We start from the raw sequence: 23590 nt of genomic DNA on the forward strand, positions 1-23590 counted from the left end.
CTTAAGGGGTACAAGATCTCAAAAGCTCATTTTAAAAAGGTATTTTGGCTGACAACAGGCAAGTTGTAGAATTTCTGGACGGTATCATAATTAGACCATCCAGCACTCCTCATAATAGTATCCAGGGATATCTGTGCTGCCTTAGCAGAGGAGGTAGAAGCCGAACTGGTGCTATGAGCTATAAACAGACTAGTGCTAATACCAGATTTCCTTAGTACGTGTTTAATCCAGATGCTAACTGTATCTGCCGAGACTGGCTTATTTGGTTTCTTGTAACTTAAGAGTCCCTGTCCATAAAAATGGAAAATAACTCGGCAAGGGTCGAAAATTCGATTTCGCTCATATTTTCATGGTAGATAGGCTAGGGCATGACGAAAACTACTGGATAGTTTTTTTGGCAAAATATCCTTTTATTTCAAAGAAATATGCAAATTACCATATTCCGTTAAAATCGTCATTTGACGCACCATTTAATCAAACAAGTTTGTGAGCTTCGCATGCAAAACCACATCATTCTTCCGTCTTTAAAACATTCAAATATTTTTGTGCGATGTTTAAATGTGTACTGGGTTGATTTTAGGGAATGTTGCGTTGTCTTTTTGGGTGCAAAATAATTAAATTTCGAAAACATGTATAACATTCACTTAAAAGTACTTCGTGAATATAGTTAATTTTCACCATGTGCGAAACCTTCAAATGGATTATAAGCTTCTGGTGGTCGAATCGCAGAAGGATGGTCTAGAGATTCCAGTAAAAATTTCTTTGGGCAAATGATTGTGAGCGACGCGCGAGCTTTTCAAAGTACGTTAAAAATGCAAATATTTGACCATCGTCGTCAAATTTCAATTTACGGGTTAGACGTATATTTTAGCATGCGCTACATGACTTCACCTATGTTAAGTTGAAATAGACACAGAGCTGATAATTTCGAAATGTTCTAACCTCATTTGCTGTAAAAGGCAGGTCCAAAGCCTATTTGACGTGTTTCTCTCACCATTCGTCGCACATAAAGCAGAAGTTTGCTTTTGTTTACATAACGTCCGATGTACATCGCCAACTGTCAACTTATTTAATGGTCGAATACCATCAATCTGTGACCCTCTTTCGACGCATACCATCACCACTGCATCTAAGTCAAAAACGGCTAAGTCATTTGTAGATAGTTGCTTGCTTTGCACTACATAAAAATATTACGTTTGATCATCATGGTTTGATGGCTTGAATCCTTGCTTGCAGCGGTTCCTTGTTCGTCACGCAATGCTATCATCCCATTTTAGGGGGTAGGAGTAGGACAATTTCTATCCTAATACGTAAGGCTCGTAAAGGCTTGGAACCACTGGGAGCTCACAATCGTGTTGAGAAGGAAGAGATTAAATTAAGAAATGAAAAGAATGAATAGTTTACCATTGACCCTGTTGTTATCTTTTACTCGACCACCTCTACCTACATGCCCTGTGTAATGCTGTAACGCTAAACTCATACCTAGGTTTTTTCGCCCTGTGCAATTACTTTTGGTTTACATGTAATACAGTGGGCTACCCTCGGGGAAATGGGCGGTGACCGCTTAATGGGGCTAGCCGCTTAAAGAGAGGTTGGTGTCCCTTGAATATTTAATTTGTCACTATCGGGTTATAAATTTCTTGGTGAACATGGAGTCAATTCAAGACAGTCATGCTAGACGTGTGTTTGAATTATCACTCGTCATGCACCTTCAATTTCAGACTCTTGTCTGCCATCGCCCTTTCCAAAACAAAGTTTTTAAATTTTGGGTGGCCGCTTAATAGGGGTAAAGACAATAATGAAACCCTTATCGGAACGACCAAATGGTGGCCGCGGAGGTAACCGGTCAATAGGTGTTTTATTTAAAATATTTTACTGACAATAATTTTGGACTGTATTGACAACAGTCCTCTGTTCTCTGTTACAAACATACCAATGCCTCGCCACTAAGGAAACAAGATACGCCAAATAAAATGGCATGGCTAGGGCTATTTACTCACGTAATTACTAATTAAATTTAGTCTGTTTTTCTCACGAATTAGACACGTGATTTCCTATTTTTATTTCAGCTAGTTCTTGCTTCATTGATCTATAATTTGTTTATGGCGATTTTTTTAAAATTCTAATGAGTACAGGCACTAGCTTTATCAGCTGTTGTCTGAAACATCAGAACGTACAACAAACGTGATTTGGACTGAGGCCACGTACACTATAGAATACGAATATATAAGTATACACATATTATTATATATATGAACAAACAGATTAACAATGATTAAATTGTTTCACTTATCCTGAGAGTGCCCTATACAAAATAGATGATAAAAATGTGCAGCATGAACCGTGACAGCATTGCGTGACTAACAAATAACGGCTGTAAGATTGCGCTGCGCCGAAAGGATTATCAGCAATGGTCAGCAATGGTCAGCAATAGATGAAACTTAACATTTTGGCGCAGTGCAAAGCAAGCAACTATCTACAAATGACTCAGCCGTTTTTGACTTAGATGCAATGATGTTGATATGCGCAGAAAGATGTCACAGATTCATGGTATTCGACCAATAATAGGTTGACAGTAGACGATGTACATCGGACGTTAACCTTGCGTAGAAAAAGCAAACTTCTGCTTTACGTGAGACGAGTGGTGAGAGATCGACTAGAAACAAGTCAAATCGGCTTTGGACCTGCCTTTTACAACAAATAAGGTTAGAACATTTCGAAATTATCAGCTCTGTGTCTATTTCAACTTATCATAGGTCAAGTCGTGTGGCGCATGCTAAAATATGCGTCTAACCCGTAAATTGAAATTTGACGATGATGGTCAAATATTTGCATTTTTAACGTACTATGAAAAGTTCTCGCGTCGCTCACAATCATTTGCCCAAAGAAATTTTTACAGAAATCTGTAGACCATCCTTCGGCGATTCAACCGCCAGAAGCTTAATCAATTTGAAGGTTTCGCACATGGTGAAAATTAACTATATTCACGAAGTACTTTTAAGTGAATGAAATACATGTCTTCGAAATTTAATTATTTTGCACCCAAAAAGACAACGCAACATTCCCCAAAATCAACCCAATACACATTTAAACATCGCACAAAAATATTTGAATGTTTTAAAGACGGAAGAATGATGTGGTTTTGCATGCGAGGCTCTCAAACTTGCTTAATAAAATGGTGCGTCAAATGACGATTTTAACGGAATATGGTAATTTGCATATTTCTTTGAAATAAAAGGATATTTTGCCAAAAAAAACTATCCAGTAGTTTTCGTCATGCCCTAGCCTATCTGCCATACGAATATGAGCGAAATCGAATTTTCGACCCTTGCCGCGAAATTAACAATTTGTCTGATTTTTACAGGCAGGCACTCCTAAAAGCAGCTGAGATGCACCCTGTCTAAAGGCACTGGTCCTCTTAACATATTCTAGCATGTAGGTAACAACACACAGCCGAGGATCTGGTTGATAAGCAACAAACTCCGGGCTGGAAATGTTCCCGCAAGGCCTGGAAGTCTATAACAATGTTTTGATAACAAAAACACATTTATCAGGACTTAATTTCATATCTGACACACTCAAGGAGTGCAGTGTTTGGCGTCTCTGCCCTGACAAAAGAGCCAATAACATAACTAACTTGTGAGTTAAACTTTTCAATGTAAGGAAATCTGGAGGATGTAAAGTTTGCAAATAACTAAACACTTGCTTGACGTCCCATGTCTCAGAATATTTAGGAAGAGCAGGTCGGGATTCAAAAACCCCTTTGATGAATCGGCTCACTAAAGGATGAGTTCCAAAGCTCTTACAGCCATCAATCAGGAGGCAGGTTGACAAAGCACATCTAGCGGTGTTAATGGCACTGTATCCTACACCAGTATGATACAACTCAGCTAGGACGTTTACCCCCATTTCTACAGAAGCTGAAAAGGGATCCCTTTTCCTTTTACTGCAGTACTGCTTCCATCTCTTAACGTAGGGTTCATACTGCTTTTTTGTAGTTTCGTCACGAGCCCATGACCAGGGCTGTAGCCTGCTCTGATAGTCCCTGACTTTCGAGTTGCTCCCGGATACATGACATAGGAGCAGTGCTAGCTTTGGGTGTAGTGGATGAACTAAGTCTGGTTGACTTGGCTGAACTATCAGCTCATTTTTCTGAGGTAGTTTCAGAAGATTTTGAATTACCATTTTCATTAGGGTCGGCCACCATGGTTGAGTTGGCTACTTGGGTACTAGTATGAGTCCTGTGGCCTCCTCCTCCTGAATTTTCTGAAGAGCTAATGCTATGAGACTGAAAGGAGGGAAGGCATAAAGTAAATATAATTCCCACGATAACGTAAATGCATCTATTGCAAAAGCTTCAGAGTCAGGTTGGTATGCCACAAATGCTTTCACTTCGTAGTTTAGCCTTGAAGTAAAAAGGTTAATGTTATGTTTAACACCTAATTTGGCTATTGCATAACAGTACACACTTGGTTTTGAGCTCACTCTGTTCCCATGTTTGTATTTTTGGATTCTTTGTTAGCAACAACATTAAACTTCCCTGGGATGTGGGCTGTATATTATGATGAAGACGCCAGTCCCATGTTATGCGGGCTAAATTGTTACAGAAGAGCGAGTGACTTGTGCCCATGTGTGCAAGCGTTGTGACAGCTGTAGTGTTGTTAATCATCACCCTAACATGTTTGCCTTCAAGATGTGCACGAAAGGCTTTTAGGCAAAGTGCAGAGCTGGCATCGCAAGGTAATTGATGTGATGGAGAGCTTCACTTGGGCTCCCAGCACCACTCGATGTGGTGCTGCCCAGCACGGCTCCCCACCCATAAGATGATGCATCTGTGAACATTGTAATCTCTGGTTTACCATGTTGCACAACATTATGTGCACTGTGCACTGAGTCTCGCCACTATTTAATGTCAGCTAATGAGGCGCCTGTAAGCTGCATGCATATATCAAAGGTCCCCTTAGCATGCCGTAAAGCACTCGTTTTATCCTAATTGATCAGTCTAAAGTGTAAAGGGCCATACATGATAGCTGGGAAGCTGGCTGTCATAAGGCCCCGCAGCGATGCGACTTCCCTTATCGAAGGCTTGCTACAGGCAAGTATTTTATTACATGCATCTTCAAGTTTCTGTACTTCGTCCTGGGTCAGGTAAATTTTGATTTCTATCGAACCAAGAACAAAATCAAAATAGATGATTCTCTGTGATGGCACAAGGACAGATTTTAAGGGGTGGATAACAAACCCCAATGAATGCTGGCTATGACATGTGACAGAGTCATTGAAGTCATCGCCTTGAAGGTATCAATCATCTATATAAGAAGATGATAAGTGACCATGCTGCCTCAAATTAGCGTAAACTGGTTTTAATAGTTTTGTAAATTTCCTCGGGCAGAAAGTCAGCCCATTGGGAAACCATGTAAATTCGTAAAACTGACCCATCCATTCAAACTTGAGGTATTTTTGATCAGAATAGGCAATTGGCACTGAATAATAGGCATCGTTTACGTCAACTGAGGCCACAGTTTGGCCTCATCATGTTTATGGCCGACCTCAGGGTGTCCATTTTAAAATGTTGATATTCAACATGTTAGTTAAGTCGTTGCAGATTGAGGATTAGCCGAAAAGAGCCATCCTTTTTGGTTCGGATAAAAATGGGAGATATGAACTCTCCTTTCTCATGCCCTGTGGCTACAATGACACCTTAACAGTAAAGTGGTTTCATTTTCAAAACTCAATGTACTTTTAAATTTCATGTCATTTTACTTTTAAATTTCATTTCATTTTACTTCATGTTTTATATAGTTTTGTTTTAATTTCTCAGTCAAACTAACGTTTATTACACAAAAATATATGATTTTTTTACTGGCAGTTCTCGGCCACCATACACCTTCCTGTAGAAGGTTTTCAATTTCAGTGCTAATGACATCCATTTCAGATTGTTTTACACACTGTAATGGAGCTTCCTTTTGAAAAGGTATAGATTGAAATTCAGTATGTAGGCCTTGAACCATAGACAATATCTCTTGGTCAGAAGTGATCAATTTCCAATTGTCTACACAATCAACCAGTTGACCAGCTTTAAAGCAGTCTGTTCTGAGAGTACAATAATCTGTAAGAGCAGGGATAAGCGATACAAAATTATTTATATCTACCTGGCCAAGTAAATCGTTCAGTGAACAGTTTGCAGTCACTGCTTCTTTATCTCCCACTGTTTTTTTATGAGGTTTCTTTCCCCTCTGGCCTAAAAATGGCTTTCCATTTTTGTTGTTATTGCCAGGTTTGTCATGAAAGCGGCGACTAGAAGCCCCGGCCGCAAGGTTGCTTATTTTGTTCGAAGCCTTGATACTGTTGAATTGGGACTGGAGTTCATCTCCAAATAATTTCCCATTGATTGTAATGTGGGGCGAACACAAGGCGCTATATTCCTCGTTCAAGCAAGGCCTGATTAAATCACGACGGTGCTGGGACAAATCTGATTACTCTGACCCAACAGTGCAATAGAATCTGTACTGAAGGTCAGAAGTTCCTCCAGATTTGAGGTGATATTGGAGTTTTTCGAGTCAGCAAGTGTAGCCATAATTTTGCTGGCTGAGCCAGTCAAAATAGCCCCAACTTTCGTGACTGCCTTCTGAATGGCCGCTACGCGGAGATCCCTCTGTTTAACCTGATGAGTAAGCTTGTCCCAAATTTTAGGGTTCACCGTTGGTACAGCGACCTTGTCACAGTTTGATGGGCGGCCATATTTGTCAAATTTCTCCTTGTACTTCCCGTCGCCAAGTTTAGCTGAGAAACGTTTGTTGACAAATTCTGCCAGTTTGGCGGTTACGGCCTCAGACGTCTTTTCTTCGACATCATAGTCCTGACTAATGTTGCCGAAAACGCTTGTCAAGGGGTTATCGACCTCGCTTAAACTTTTCGGTGGCGCCGGCTGTTGTTGAGCACGAGTGACCTGAAGCAATGCGCTAGAATCTGTCGAGTCGGCCGATTCAGCCCCAGACGCCTCATCGCTGAGCTCATCGCGACGAGCAGTCGTGGTTTTTGTCTTTTAGCATTAGAAGGTGATGCTGTGTCAGCATGCATTCTCTTCAATACATTTCCCATGCAGGAAATGTTTCCCGCCATCGCCGCCATGGTCTGATTCATGTTGGCGATCATAGCGGCGAGCGAGTCGCTCGAGTTCTTAGTCTTTTCGGTGTTTCTGCTGCGTCGGTCGATTCCATGTCGTCTCTTAAAAGGGCGTCTTCATCGTGGCAGTAATCTTTGTTTTGTTCCGTTGGCATGGTCGGATAAACAGGACCGAAAACCGTAGAGCTCGCCACATAAACTTAACCTCCCGAAGATCACACACAATTGATTTCCCAGGTTCGCGCGCTCTCTCACGTGACTCAGAAACAACCAATGACCAATGATGAAGTAAAACTGGACTTAAACCATTGCCTTTCCTTATCCCCTTGTTACATGAAAATAGGTCTCTAATTGTGTTCTGGTCAATTTTAACACAGCTCTTTATTGAGAAATACATGGACTTAATGACATTCAAGAATTTTCCTTGAATTCCGTATTTGTGTAATTTATGGATCATACCACATTGCCATACACTATCAAAAGCTTTTTCGTAATCAATGAAACCAACATAAAGCTTTTTGTGTTGTTTTGTGAAGGAGCGAAGGAGCGAAGGAGCGAAGGGGCGAAGGGGCGAAGGGGCGAAGGGGCGAAGGGGCGAAGGGGCGAAGGGGCGAAGGGGCGAAGGGGCGAAGGGGCGAAGGGGCGAAGGGGCGAAGGGGCGAAGGGGCGAAGGGGCGAAGGGGCGAAGGGGCGAAGGGGCGAAGGGGCGAAGGGGCGAAGGGGCGAAGGAGCGAAGGAGTGAAGATGTGATGAAGTGAAATCGCTCCACCACTAAAACTTGGAAAATAATGGTTTCCAAGTTAAAAAGAGTCACATTTGATTGTTTTGCTAAAAACAGCTGGACGTGTTGGTGGCTTTCAAAAATTTTACTAGGAAGCATGAGAAAGACTTTTATTGTACATATAGCGAGAATTTTAGGCAATAAACCTTGCAAATAGAATTCTATATGTGCGATATTTCCACATGTGAAAAAAGCGATACGTCCAATCACCTTCGCGTACAGCGTTCTTCCCATGTGAAAATATAACCAATCACCGTTCAGATTGAATCACTTAGCCAATCAGAGTTAAGCACTCAAATGGCTTCCGAGAGGCGCGGTCTTGAAATCAGCACCCGCTTGAAGTTTGTGTTTGAGAACATGGCGTCAGCTTCCCGATTTAGTTCACTTTCGGAAAAAAAGCAGCGGAATATGTCCAACATCTTGAGCGCTAGAACTTCAGTTTGAGAATCAATGGCCATTTAAGAAACCGAGGAAGTAAATTTAACATCAGAAAGCCAACAACATTCAAGGAGGAACATTCACATTTAAACAGTGTGAGTCAAAGAGTCCGAATTTGTCTTTGCACAGCGCGAAGCGCCGCCATTACATGATTAAATCTGAGAGTGACTAGGGACAAGCAAAAAGATTTCACCCTATGTATTTACGAATTCTTCCGTGTTATATTTAAGCTTGTGTAGGCTCTTTGTCCGCCTGTTGCTGGACTGGAAAGAAGATTTGTTTTTCATTACGCTCGGTCATTTTGATCAGTTTTGAATTTGTTGTTGTTCTTCATGTAAACTTATGGTATCGGAAAAACTAAAATTGATTTAACGAATATGTTTAATTCTAGTTATATATACAATAAACAAATTACAACATAGAAAGTACTCTGTACAGATTTTTATTCACTCGTTGAAAAACTTTGGAAAACGAAGGAGTGAGCGCAGCGAACGAGTGAGTTTTCCAAAGTTTTGCAACTCGTGAATAAAAATCCGTACGTCGCACTTTCTATGAAGTAATCTATATATACGGCTACTGAAATACGGCGATACCGTTTTCAGAAACTGATTTTCTTTAAAGTCTTTAAACTGTTCTTGCCACTAGATCGGTCTTACACCTGTTTTGAAGATCGCAGCCCGTAGCTCGCGCTTCGTACAAGCCACATTTGCACAAAATAATGCTGTGTGGTTAATGGCCAAGAACTGAAAGTGCTATTTGTGCTTTTAGGAAAGTTTCCGGACCCGTTTCTGGGCTTATCTACCGGGAGATTTCTATTTTCTCGCATTTTTTTGCATAAGTGCTTGAAACAACTTTATTTGGTTTCCTTGTGGCCCTTTGGTGGTAGTAACACAACTAACCGAATCTTTGATTCTCTAAAAAGCTCATGTATCACAGGATTATAGTGCTGTTTAGATGGATTATCGCTCCTTCCTCGTGCGAAGTCGTGGAATTCATGAAACAAATCCAGAAGCACATGACGATGGTCTTCGTACAGCAACTGTGGCGTAACACTACGATGTCGTTGTAAACCATAACTATGCTATTCTAAGAAATCACATAACTTTCCGTACTTTTGCGATTCAGTCCACAAATTTAGATACGCTGTAATGCAAGTCTTCCTTGCGTGATCTATATGAAAATAATTTTTCACGTGTGGAATTTAGTAAGGTTTAAGACAATCACAAAATTATTTGCATCGGTTTTCCTGTTTTAGTTCTTATAAAACTTCGATCCAGAACAGTTTTGTCCAGCGTACACCAAGCCTAAAAGCGGAGTTAGCCGTTAAAATACTCATCAACAAAGAGTCGTCCACCGCAATTTGGCAATTCACTTCAATCTGAATCTTCCGGTCAGAACCTTCAAGCAAAACTTGTGAAGACTGAACTGAACTAATCTTTTCGACAGGTCAACAAACCAGCCACTTTTTCCGCGTGTTAACCTTTTTGTACGTAATTCTGAAAACACCAAACACGTAATTTAAGACTGCATACTTTGGTCTTATCGCGAGGTGACACAGAGGATGATAAACTTCATTATTAACCAGAATTCAACAACCTTTTTCATATTAAATTACTTCACTTGTTGCTCTACAGTGCCCATGACAAGGTAATTGGTTCAGTTCTATCTAAATTAAACAATATTTTGCAGCCACGGCTGGTGATGCTTCATTTCAGGATTGAATGTGATGTATTAAAATTTACTTAATTGAAATCTAGATTTTTCAGCAACTATTCCATCTGAACCAGATAAAGTCAATAAAGACGTTATATATGGGACAGTCATCGGAATTTTCTTCCTGCTGTTCTCTTTATTCATCATTTACATAGCGGTAAAGCGCTGGAAAGGTAAGTAAAATCATATACTATCACATCCATATAATTATTGTTGTTGATTATAGTAGTTTTCTTTGGTTCATTAACGGGAGGAAGACATGAATATACAATTTCCGTTAAATTCTTAGATCAGGGTTTAGTAAAGAAAACCTGACAGTACGTAACCAAACTCCTTAACAGTCTCTTTTCAAAAAATGGTTATTATCATGTAGCATGGCCAGTTGCTGGGGCATTTGTAGCAGATTCTTATAGGCTGTCTCGTGAGGTAATCCTCGAACGTTTTCATAATTAAACGGCTTTTTCTCTTTACACTTCTTAGGTCGAGGAGATAATCGGTAAGTTGACATCGATGACAAAAGTATATTTATTAATAGGCTTTTTCACGGTCAGTTTTTCTCATTTGCATTACAATGCAATACAAGGAGGATGCGAGGCAATTTCGGGCAAAAACTACAAAATAGCTGGAAAGTGCCTCACATACACGCAGGACTTTATTGGAAACGTATTTTACTGACCGGTTTCTCCGGCAGTGTTTTTGGTTTCACGACCGTAGAAGGCTGTTTTAAAAGAAACACGTCCACAAAATGTAATCTTTACTTTTATGTTCTTTCTAATAGAGGCATTACTGTCATAGGTTAACTTTTTTTAATGAGCTCAATGCAACGATGCTCGTAAATGCGTCACCATTTAATGTTGTATTTCTGGCATTGAAACGTACAGTGGCTACTGACCTTTGACTGAAAGAAGCAATACAATTACTTTCAGGTGGAAATGCTTGCAAAACAACTACTGAAAACTAACTACTGTATTTAGAAGGGCACCATCTGCTTTCTTGTCATCCGAAAGCTTGTTTACATACAAAATTAAACGTACAGTTGTTGCGACTTTTATTAGTCAGGTGGCTTAATGACCTGATCGTGAGAAGAGTGGTAAAAGCATGAAATTTGGCACACAGCTTGCTTATACCCTACAAAATGATATTAGAAGGGGTGCCCATGTCAATCTGCTCACGCTCCCGTTTTAATGAGACTTTAGTTTTAGACCAAAATCGAGATATGGGATATATACCTGTGGTACGATTTTCAACAGAGCTATTTTACCACTTTTTAAAACGAATTTTGCATTTTTATCTTGATTTTATCACTTGGTTATGTACTTTGCTATTTTATTAAAGACTGCATTTAAAATAGCGTTTATAAAGCCACATCATAGTATTAGTACCCACTCTTTGCTCGGCCGATAACACAGACAAAGAAATTGTAGAAGCGAAGCAGAAAAAAATGCGCGCAAATTGACCGCGTCTTTTCTTACTTGAAATCTGATCATATTATGAATGCTTTTGCTCGTTGCGAAAGTCATTACAAATTCCCCTCACTCTAAGATTGACTTTCTGGGCAGTCGCATTTACACAACGGCATGCACTTCAACATTTTTTTTTTGGCACATTGGCAGCGTGAGCAGCGGCCTTTGCAGGTGCACTTGATGAGCTCTCTGCACACAGTGGATACTTTGGGGATGGTCATCCAAACTGGTTGCCACTGGTTTCTCTCTCCTTTAACCCATGAGAATTCTGGGGGAGAAGGAACATCCTGAATCGCGTGCTCTGATGATGTTCAAATTCCTACCTGGTATACGGCCCTTTGTGGGTGCTGCAGAAGTGCATCCTGAAATTAAAATTGTTTAGAGAGAAAAAGGTATTAATAATGAGGTCTTAACTTCCTTCTTATGAATTTTGCAAGTATAATTTATTTATACGAAATTAAAACGTCGTCACCACATTATTTTTCCCGAATATCTACCTGTGTTGGAGGAATATTGTCCAAGTCTCTGTTTCGCTTTGAGAACAGCATCAGTCGTGTTTCGTTCACCGAGTCTAGGGGACTTGATTTGTCATACATTATGATCATAAATCTCTCTAGCTTCTGGAAATTCTCTGAGGAAACAGTCATCTTCTGGAAGGGATGAGTCGCAGTGTCCTCCAAGGTAAGTGTTACTTCAGTATTCAATTTCCATACTCGCCACGCTGACTTTTTTCCGATGTCACAGTACTGCGAAGTACAGTCACACCCAGTGAAAGCGTGGAAGACTGGTAGGGCTCGCGACTTAGACTCTCCAAGGGAAGAACAGATTCCGTTGATGTTAATAACCGAAAAGTGGCGCCCCATGCCAAACGCAACCCATACTTTAGAAAGTTGGTTGTAGGCTAGAAGATCATGAATCTCTCCAACCAAGATCACGACAACGTCGGTGTCAACAGTTCTGACAAGGACAGATTCTGCACCTCTCTCCAAAGCGTGGCATACGTGGACAACGATGCGAGTATCGGCCTCTTCATGTTTGCACTGACCCATTGCATGTTCAAATCCATGGGAAACCACAGATGTTCCTACGACACAATTAAATCACAGAGGATTATAGATTAAACAGCAAAGGAACAATTATTCAAAGAATCAATACATTTTACAGCTTTACTAACCAGATGTAATGTATAATGTTCGAATTCTGTCAAGGGGCCATTGGAATTGCGCTACCTTCGACGTCAGAAAGGAAAACAGCTCAGTCTTGTTGTCAGGGTCTCGCACTTAGAAACATCATCCAGTTCGTTGGAAGCTTCGTTTGGCCTGCTACTTTCCTTCTGACCCCTTGGCCTCTTTTCTCCCTTGTTGCGTCCTTTAGGCTATCAGGAGCGTATGTCCCACACCACATCCACGCGTTTGCTTTGATGGAGCTGCTGTCGAAGCTTCAACAGTCGGAAGACAGTGGACTATTACTGCGCCATCCAAGACTTTGCAGTCAATCCCTCTGACAGACGACCTGACAATTCAAAATCTTCAAGTTCAAGGGCCATTTGACGGATACTCCTATCAGTTTCTAGCACCGAAAAACAGTGAAGCTTGTCGTCGTCGTCTCCTGCTAAACAGAATAAACATTGCGATCGCTGTTCAGAGACAGATTGGTGTTTCCTGCATTTCGGTGCGGGTCTTTTCCTCCTCATCTGCTCTGCTGTCCTCGCTTCGTTTTCGGCCGGCACGCTCTTGAGCTTTCTTTAGCTTTGAAATACTAAACTTCAGCTGGCAGGACTTGTGCCAAGAGCCGTGATTACGACAAAGGCAATCTACATCAACATCGTCGCCAAATTTAAGCTCCACAGGTAAACCGTCTGCTTCCCGGCGAAAGCTATTGACATTTTGAAGGAAAGCCAAATACGTTTGCCGGTTAGCTTTAGGTCGTCCATTACTGTTTAGAGGACATTTTAATGCTTCTCTCATAGACTCCTGACAAATGATGCACTTTTTCCAATCAAGTGACATTGAAATTAAAGCTCCTAGAAGAATAAAAATGCGACTTAAAGTCAACTATGCAGTGAAGAAACCCTACTACTTTCATTAAAATTACCGTTTTTCTTCCTATAATTCTTACAATTAACTATTTGTTGTACCCGCAGACTGAGATAAATGATAAGAACCAAAATGATCTGCTCTGTAGATTGAAACAACCAATCACTGTTACAAAACAATAAAATGGATTAAATCATGTCTAAAGACATAAAAAATATAAGATTTCTTGTGTATAGTTCTAACAGAAACTACTGTCATGATGAACTGGTCCTGCCAATTCAAACAGGAGCCTTCTAAAACAAACGTTTTCACTTAAACTTGCTTAAAACTATTCTAATGGATAAACGAAATATATTATTTCTACATAATTTGAGCATATTCAAGTTCCTTTGCAAATAATTTTTGACACTTTCTTCAGATACTTACAGATACAGCAGAGCAACAAAGAGGCCGCCATCTTGGATGAACGAGCGAGGCATGGGCTCGAGTCTCTTCTGTGCTACTAAAAGAGATGTTTCTTTGCCACTAGTGCATCGGAAACGAATCAGAAAACACAAACATACATAGAAAAACTGAAAAATGCTTGTTTTGTAAGCATTTCTTTGCATGAAAACATGAAAATAGGCACTTTTTTCAAACAAGTGTAATACCACAACTATATTTCAGAACTATGTAAAACTATATATCAGAAGAAAGCTTAGGAATCACACTTTCTGAAAATACCAATGATTTTGCCCTACACAAATTTGTAATTTGATACCAGATCAATATGTTAGCCACATGCTGTGAAAAACCTAGTGTTAGTTGAGAAAAGATAACTCCTCATATATTTTATGGAATGAAGTGGTTCTAGTGTCAACACAAAGTACAGGGTTCACTCTCTTGGATAAGCAGAGGAATTTTCAAATCCACTAAAATTATGGGCACAGCGCCAGTTCAAAGTTCAGCAAAATTTTTTAAGGATGAGATTTCTCAATAACTTGCCTAAAATTTGACTTAGTTAGAAACTGTCAGCTCATCCTACTCAACTCAGTGAGAATATAGAGCCCTGAAAATTTCAGACAAATTGAACTAGTACATCCTGAGATATCCTTTCTCAAAGGTATAAAATACATGTTTTCGGAAATTCACACATAAAGTTCCAGAAGAGTTTCTTTTGTCAGTTACACAGAATCAAGGGGCTTAAAGTTCATGATATGACCAAATACAATTGTAAGTTCAACAGGGAGAGCCTAGAAGGCACCAGCTTCATAGGTGACACCCTCTGCCTCTCGCAGAGCCTCCTCTCTTCGAGTTTGCCTCAGCTGTTCTGATTGACGACGTTTCTTCTGTTTTCTGCTGGCCTGAAGGTCTGACTTCTGCAGTCGCTTCCTGTCTCTTGCAAGCAAAGCTCTGCTGGTAAATTTTCCAGCTGGTATTGAAAGCCTCTCCATAACTTTCTCCCTGCTGGCAGCTCCACCATGAAAATGCAGAACAGCAGACGCGGCTGCACAGCAGATGACCTTCACCCCATGGTGCTTGTGTTTGGGACACCGAACCCAAACCAGTGAATTGATGCATTCATTTCGGTTCTGTGTTGTACCACGAACACATCTTTCAAGAAGCTTTGTCTCGCTTAGTGTCATAAATGTTGGGGGCAGGCACTCATCCTTTTTATAAGTAGCAGTTCCAGAGGCTTGATCTTGTTGCCATTTGCACCAAGAGCTCTCGCCTGTAGGACAAAATCTATGCTGCTTTGCTAAGTCTTGAGCTTTAACGGAGTGGTTTAATATGGCAATTACATTCTTTTTCATAGAATATACTGCCATATTAACATCTCTGTCAGAAAGATTGGCTGTGGTCAGAGTGTTCTGTCTAATAGCTAGACCATAATATCTTTGAATTTGCTTGATTTTTTCCTCCGATAGACGACCACGACCTCCAATAGGCTTACCATCAGCCAGCTTTCCTTTTGTCCGTGCCTTTAAGTTGAGAAGATGCTTCCCCATGCGCTTCTGGACGTGACCAACACAGTCTAATTTGACAACTTTGCAGTGGTCACCATATGTATCTTCCACTGCACTGAAGGCTTTACTGTCACCGTCGCTGACCATCCATTTATATCTGATTTTGTGTCTCTCTAGTGATCAGTTCCATAAGACTTTAGCTCCCTCTGTCTCCATGGTTGGGGAACTGCCATGAAAGTTTATGTCACAATCACCTGAGGCAATGTGCTCCATCTGCCACTCTTCAAATTCATCATCTGAATTACAGTGTCCCTTCTTAAGTGAACACTTCTGGCAGGATTTGGATAGGACATGGTAGTCAAGAACTTCTCCAGTGTCTACTGACAGCACAAAGACAACTCCAGTGAGAGAGGTAAAGCCCCTTTTTGCCCATGTACCATCGAAACTTACTGCTGCATCCACAACTGTATCAGTATTTTCTTCTCTACTCTCCTTCAAAATGTGCTCGCGAAGCCTTTGTCCAGCTGCTCTCATGTCCTCCAGGGCTTCAAACTCCAGAGCATCCAGAATTGTCTCCACATGCTGGTAATATGCTGGCTTGGAAAGGCACGGCATGTTCATTATGCTACAGTTTCCAGTTGCTTAAATTTACTGCGATGATCACAGTTCACTTTCATCTACTACCGCAGTTCAAATATGAATTATTTCATATATACTTCACATCATTTCACTCACGGGAAGATATGAACTCAATTAATTGACCTCGCTCCCAATGTGTGGCTTCATAGCTCAGTTGGTAGAGCATCGCACCGGTATCGCGGAGGTCACGGGTTCGAATCCCGTTGAAGCCCTGATTTTTTTCAGGCTTCTTCTTTCCAGTTGCTTAAATTGGAAAATTTACTGCGATGATCACACTTCACTTTCATCTACTACCGCAGTTCAAATATGAATTATTTCATATATACTTCACAAAGTGTATTATCGTTTGTCTCACGATGTAGTCACTTGAGATGTAGATCGCGACGTTTCGACTGCTTACTGCTAGTCTTCTTCAGGCGATAAGGTCGACTGATTGCACGGTATCATTTATATCACAAAGGTCGGCTGTGATTGGTGCATTTCGATCCTCCTATTGTTCCATTGTTCCGGCGAGTAGCTGTTCCCTCAGCGGTCCGCTGTTATACCGTTCTCCTGTTGTTGTGTTTCTTGATCGTTGGTATCCATGCTTCAGGAATTTCAATTCCACTATCCCTGTTGATGTTGTTAGGGTGAAGTCTTATGTGAATAGCTTCCTTGACCCTACGTGTGTACCAGTGAGGATCTCGATCAATAAACTTGATATCATTCCAGATAGGATAGTGGCCGGTCTCGTGGGTGTGTTCAGATACCACAGGTATCACATATCTTGATTTTGGTCAAAAACTAAAATCTCCCTAAAACGGGAGCGTGAGCAGATTGACATGGGCACCCCTTCTAATATCATTTGATAGAGTATAAGCAAGCTGTGTGCCAAATTTCGTGCTTTTATCACTCTTGTTACGATCCAGCCTAAATTTTGCGTTAAGCCACCTGACTATATGTGCTCTTGTCATTTTTAAATCAAAATTATGCTCCTGATGCCAGATTTGTTATTTGATTCTAGGCTAGAAGTAATTGCTGTGGAAGGAAGAGGAGCTCAAATAGTAAGTATTGATACTTACTTTGGAGTTGTACTTTGCCAACATGTAAGTTTATATAAGTTTATATAAGATGCCTGTCATAACATAACCAGGTAATCGCAGTATGTTCACATAAGAAGAAGCTTTACAGGTTTGTTCTTTGCTAGGCGTGGGCTGGAGCAGTCTAAATACGGGCTTTTAAACTTCTCAGGTGGCGTGGAATTGGTTTGTTCGTGTTTTGACATCGTTGGATCAATATCTAAATATTGCTCTTGTTTGATTGAGAAACGCTAAACCATCAGGGAGATCAGGGGATACAAAATCTGTGGCTAAGAAGGCGCAACATTCTTTAATGAACTTTTTCTGCAAATTAACTATTTGCGCATATTCGTGACGTGCATTTTTCTCGCCACAATATAAAAGAACTCTGTAGAAAATAATCTTCAATAGTGAAGTTTTCATGACCTTGTAGAAAGAAGTGGTCATTGAGCTGTAATTGTTCACGTTTTTAGACTGACGAGATTTGGTATAATTTCTAGATAGATCTGGCCGATTCCACCCCCTCAGACCTGGCTTAATAAACTAATAGGAATGAGGTGAGGCTGGAGTCCTCCCTCAGAGTGCAGAAAGGAGTCATATTTTCTCTACATATTTCCAAAAGTGTTCCAGCAGTAGAAATAGAACTGTACGGAGATGTGGTTTAGGGTGCTTCCAAACACCCACCACTAGCTCCAGCTAAATGTAAAAGTTCAACCGGCAAGACGCCGCCCAGCGTCCTTAAACCACCCCCACACGCCATGCCACTCCTCACCTCACCAACAAAACTAAGCTAAGTGTGGTTTTTCTTCTTTCAAACTCAGAACGAGGGAATGGAAACTGAAGGAAGCAGTGAAAACGTTAACACTACTAACCATCATGGTGCAAGGCAATACATGACCTTAGTGGAAGTTGCACAGTCCTCAGGAGGAACAGGCCCAGGAATATCACCTTATTTAGAAATAAATGAATATGCTCCACTGCACCCTGGAACACGTTCATGGCAAGTTCCAAGAGAAAATATAATCATTGAAAAGATAATAGGTAAGGGTGCTTTTGGACAAGTGGCGCAAGGAAAAGCTTCACAGCTTCGAGGGAGAGACGGAACAATTACAGTGGCGATTAAAATGTTAAAAGGTACGTTCTGTGTACTACAGAATAATAGACAACATGCACTCTCATGCTTAATTTTGAGTTGTGGGTAAACTTATATATTGTAGACAACGCTACTGAGACGGAAAGAAAAGACTTGCTGTCAGAACTTGAATTGATGAAGAAACTCAAGCCTCATCCTTACGTTATCAAGCTACTGGGGTGTGTTACTGAATCTGGTAAATGATATCACAAAGATCCTTTGTTATACAAAATGGTTTCGCAATATAGTGTTACCAAATCGTCTGTGTACTGGCTTCCAGAGTAAGCGATTTGGGCTTGATAGCTGGGTATCAACCCAGCTATCAACCCATAACGACCCATATGTCATTATGGGTAGGTCATAACGTTCTTTCCATCAAGCGGTATAAAAATGTACCTACTAATTAGGTGAACCCTGGTATTGACTGACTGTCTTCATCGAGGATTGATAAATTTGAGTTGGTGTTTTGAAATCACATTTGCCTGGAATTTTTTTTTTTTTTTTGATCTTAGATATGATGAAATAATCCTAAAGGGCTTTGTTAATTTGTTAGTTTTTGTACGAATCATTAATACGAAGGAGATAATTATAAATAACCATGTTTAATATAATTTCCAAGCATCAATCAAATTAGCTAAAGTATATTTACAATTTGACCTTTTTGGCGTCGTAGATCCTTTGCTTGTCATTATTGAATATGTCCCTTATGGTGATCTCCTGGGTTACCTAAGAAAGAGCCGTGGCTTGAATGACACGTATTTCAAAGACCCTGATGTCAAGCCGAAAACAAGTTTGACGTCACAGCAGTTAATCAAATTTTCCTGGCAGGTAGCTGACGGGATGCGTTATTTGTCTTCAAGAAATGTAAGTTATGAAAAAAGCAGTTAGCAGTGGCACTTTTACTAGTTTCAGGTCGAACTTAGAAGTGTTCATTCTTGTTCAGGGATGAAAAACCAAAGAACCCGGGAAGATGTTTTTAATTGTATGTATCTATTCAGGTGAACTCACAAGCTGAGCCTAGGTCGAAAGGAAAAGTTTCCACTAGGCTCAAAAGCTGATCGGTGCGAATAAAGCGACGGAGAGCGCAAGCTCGGTCTTTCGCAACGGGACCACCTACAACTACGAAGGACTTTCAGAACGTCTAGTATTTGTTAACTCAATGATGGCAAACGAAGTCATTGTCTTTTTTAGATCATTCACCGCGACCTTGCCGCTCGTAACGTCTTGGTTGGGGAAAAAGAAACTTGCAAAGTAACCGACTTTGGAATGGCCAGAGACGTGAACCAGGAAAACATATACGAAAGGAAGACAAAGGTTCCTGCTGCATGCAGCTTTCTCGCATGTCAATTTTTGAGAAGCTTTAGGACTTCTTCTCTAGCTTCTCTACTCACTCGTTTTACGTTATTTTTCTCTGACTTTTAAGAGCCGACTCCCAGTTAAATGGACTGCATGTGAAGCACTCTTGTTTGGACGATACACTACAAAAAGTGATGTGTGAGTAAAAACAGAGAAACAAAAACAATGAATACTGTAAAAGTATGAATTAGGATTCATTTGTATTTCGTTAGACATTATTGAACTATAGACGACTTGCGAATCATAACCCATAGCTTTGTATATATAACAACCGTTGTTTTGGTTTTGAAACATAGGTGGAGTTTTGGAATTGTACTTTACGAGATCTTTACCATAGGTATGTTTCAGTGTTGTATTGTGGCACAGGTTTCTAATAAACGGATTGTTATGTTTATCACTCCGTTATTACGGTAACCGACGGGCCATGAAAGGTTGATTGGTCTAAATTGTGTGAGGTCTTAACGGATATATCACATGAAAATATTATTCATCTTTCTCTGCAGTTCCAATATGTGATGATCTTTCATATATTCATATATTCATTTGCATTCTTCACCATCTACGGGTATAGTACGAACTCACAACGTGACCAGGTCCCAGTTATATCACAATTGCACTTCTAAACAATTGTTCTTAAGTACGCATCTGGAATGCAGATATAATTAAAAAAAAGAACCCTCAATCAGTATATACGATATTAACAATGGAAAAAATGAACGTGACTAGTTTGATTGGACGTCTAAACGGGGTAAAATTATAAAGGATTATAAAGGTTGGAATTTTAGAATGTGGTCGTTGTCCGTATGAACGGGGTGGCCGCTTTAAACGGTTTTCTCATAAGATGATGTATGGGCGTAATAACGAGGTGACCATAAGGCGAGGTTCCACTGTAATTGTATTCTACTGGTTAATTCAGGTTTGGTGACAGTTATCGCACAGGAATTCACGAAGCCTGACTCTAGCTTGGTGTTCTTTGCCTCCGTCTAGGTGGCTCGCCCTACCCGCGGATGGATGCCAGAAAAATGGCAGATATCCTTAATCGTGGCTACAGGATGCCTAAACCAAGCCATGTGGATGAGACTCTGTAAGTAGTTTGGGGATCATGTAGCCGTGGTATAACCAAATTGAAAAGCTTTTATCAAAGCTTTGATAGCTAATGAGTCCAGTTCTTCCCTGGTAATTCATTTTGACTTTTTATATAAAATTATATATGCACGAATCTCTTTAAATCAGTATCATTTTGCAGTTACAAGATTATGCAAGACTGCTGGCGAGAAGATCCTGATGATCGCCCAACGTTTGAGAATCTTAGAGATGAATTGAAGGAAATGGAGAACCAGCACCAGGTAACCTGTGAACATCCGCTCTCTCCTAAAATTCCCGATTCCTTTTTTCAGTGGCATTTCTCTTGTCGACGACATGAGTGATTTTTCAAGTTAATCGAAAAATATATGCTTATCATGAATAATTATTATTTCACATAAGTTATAACTGTTTGAAAAATAAGGAAATGCAGTCATCCTTTTGTGTGTTTTCAAACTTAAATCCACACACAGTACAAAGGCATTTCTGGATCAAAGTTTGCAGTCGTTCGTCTTTTGTAAAATTATTTTCGAAAAAGTGATATTTTTAGCAAGTTTGGACTATAATTTAAGAAGTACTAAACCACTCTGAAGTGACCCATTAAGTGACTTGAATCTTATTTTTTACAGAGGTTCATCAACTTAAAAGATTATGACAGGAAACTCTACGAGAATGTGGAAGATTTGATGTTCTAGATCATAGAGAAATGCATCGTGTTATCGTTTGCATATCTTGACAGCAAAAGAGTGCAATGCAAGATTGATGTTTTAGATAGTACTAGTTTAATGTAGCTAGTACGTAGTTATGCAGAAGATGCCAAATAGTTAAACGTATTTTTCTAAACTTTGTTAGAATAAGAAACAATAAACAAAATTAGAACGAACATTCTTTCCTCTTCTATACCATCAAAGGGGAGGTGCAGTTTGATATTTGAGTGTTTTAGCTGTATGCTTGCTTCAAGAAGCACGCGAATTAGATTTGTATCCTTTTTTGAACCGGCCGTATATCGATAGACTTTTTGTGGGAACAACAAAATCAGCAACCATGCAGAAATGCCTTCTCAGCGTTATATACATAGAAAAGGATGAATTTCTCGGTCAAAGCTTACATATCAGTACATGTATTACCATTAAAATGACTGGAGTTCCGCTTAAATAATGGCAAATACTCTTATTATATGTATACGTATATGTATGTTCTAGAATCGCAATTTTCACGTGGTCGTAAAAGCACTGCAATTCGCTCAAGCATCGGTGTTCTAACCATTCTCAGAAAAAAAAAAGAAAATTATTTCTTTGGTAGTTGTTCGTGTCAGTTTAGGTCATGGTACATTAGGATTTTGTCGAAACTGCTTATTTAGAATGCAGTCCATTAAGTTTATAAGATTTCTCAGTTTTTATAAACGTTTGTAAAGCCTATTTAGGCCCATGTCTTTTTTAGCTTAATATATCGAAGCAGCTATCCCAAAGCTATCTTGGCAAAGCTTAGGCTTTTATTTAACTCCTTAGTTTACAATCCAGAGGTTTAGTATACAGCAAGGATGTACATGTAAGACGAAATTTTGAATAAACCTAATGGTTTGAACCCAAGAGTATCAGAAGATCATTTCTGTGTGATTTGTCAAGAGAACGTCAATTATGAACCGTAGGTGATAATCACTAAGTAAGAAGCCCCAAAATACCGTGACTTTAAGGCCACAACTCTAAAATATGATGTTTATATTGATCAATCTGTAAAATAAGGATAGCCAGTTTGCGATCTAGAGCGTTCTTTAAAAATTAGGCTTTTTGCAGACCAAGATGTTGTTTCCCATTAGGAACCTACAACAGACCATTTTCTAGTTTCCAGCCTGCAGCGCTCCAAGTATTTTTTCATTTCGCTAAATTCAGATTTGACGAGGAAATTTTCATACAAATATGATGGGCCATGTCATTTACTCGAATTGGACTTTCCGCTGGGTAAAGCTCGGGGAAAGTCTGATTTGCTGAAAAGCAAACCGAAATCCAAGCTAAGGGCGAGGAAAACAGCTTTGAATTGAAACACCTTGTCGCGTGCAGGCAAAACAAATATTTCAAAAAAATCATTCTAATTTATCACCGCCAGATCTGAGCGATCATTTATGCTATGTGTTGCATATCCAGAGAGAGGACAGAGGAAGTGAAACGGGGCGTGGTTGCGACAAATGCTGTAGTTGCTTTTTTTCGTATATTTAATCGACGTCATGTTACACTTACCGTAAGTTTTCCATTTTGTACATGGAAGGCGTGGGATAATTAAGAAATGGTAAGCGTGCAGAGTGTAACTATCGAGTTATGGATGCACGCGGGAGGTTGCTAAGTACGAAAGAAGCTTCTTGAGTGCTTAGCAAACCTCCCGAGTGGGCTTCGTACCGTAGTATCAAATCGTACTTTACGAAAACACGTATTGGACACAATAAAAACAAATTGAAGAATCAGGATATTTTAGCACAAGAGTTCCGCTTAGATATTTACTATTCAAGTTGCTTCGTTTAGTATCCTCCTAATCCAGTCGCAAGTTGTGAGTTTAAACCATTTTGGTTCAAGAATCGAGCACAGCTGTCTACACATTTATGGAGAACTTGTTTGCAAAGAATTTTCCAGGTCTTTTAATTTCACAACTTATGGCGATTACATTGTACATGCTGGTTGTGGCGATCCAAGCCAATTGTGTAGCCGAACATCTTTGCCGTGTTGCGATCTTAAACCCTTTTCAAGAGTCTTATCTCCTTTGGAGAGCGAATAGATAAACTCCTTCGCGAAAACAACAGTCCTAGGACAAGGCGCAAATTGCATTGCACTT

At 40.0% G+C, this 23590-nt stretch overlaps 2 protein-coding genes and 1 pseudogene across 3 annotated transcripts in view; 1 reads left to right on the plus strand and 2 right to left on the minus strand.

Moving 5' to 3' along the window:
• Positions 1-22359, plus strand: part of LOC110055897 (fibroblast growth factor receptor 3-like) — a 33509-nt gene extending 11150 nt beyond the window's left edge. Inside the window, exons 4-15 of one of the 2 annotated variants that reach the window (XM_089294308.1) lie at positions 10102-10230; positions 10538-10553; positions 17145-17184; positions 18021-18333; positions 18417-18527; positions 19005-19195; positions 19523-19645; positions 19755-19825; positions 19984-20024; positions 20675-20771; positions 20934-21033; positions 21400-22359. In XM_089294308.1, coding sequence (XP_089150434.1) covers positions 10102-10230; positions 10538-10553; positions 17145-17184; positions 18021-18333; positions 18417-18527; positions 19005-19195; positions 19523-19645; positions 19755-19825; positions 19984-20024; positions 20675-20771; positions 20934-21033; positions 21400-21465 — 1298 coding nt within the window. In that variant the 3' untranslated portion in view covers positions 21466-22359. The remainder of the gene's footprint in view (positions 1-10101; positions 10231-10537; positions 10554-17144; positions 17185-18020; positions 18334-18416; positions 18528-19004; positions 19196-19522; positions 19646-19754; positions 19826-19983; positions 20025-20674; positions 20772-20933; positions 21034-21399) is intronic. The other variant, XM_089294309.1, reaches the window with a different exon arrangement.
• LOC149109546 (uncharacterized) lies at positions 11648-13487 on the minus strand. Its single transcript, XM_089293730.1, has 3 exons — positions 13169-13487; positions 12695-12799; positions 11648-12604 (listed from the first exon to the last, which is right to left on the minus strand). Exons 1-3 carry the CDS (start codon positions 13485-13487, stop codon positions 11997-11999), a joined length of 1032 nt encoding a protein of 343 aa, XP_089149856.1. The 3' UTR covers positions 11648-11996.
• On the minus strand, positions 13967-16123 carry LOC149109547 (uncharacterized; annotated as a pseudogene).
• Positions 22360-23590: the final 1231 nt, after the last annotated feature.

This window comes from Orbicella faveolata, unplaced genomic scaffold (genome assembly GCF_042242905.1).
Source record: "Orbicella faveolata isolate gen_17 unplaced genomic scaffold, um_ofav_v1 contig_25, whole genome shotgun sequence".
NCBI lineage: Eukaryota > Metazoa > Cnidaria > Anthozoa > Scleractinia > Merulinidae > Orbicella > Orbicella faveolata.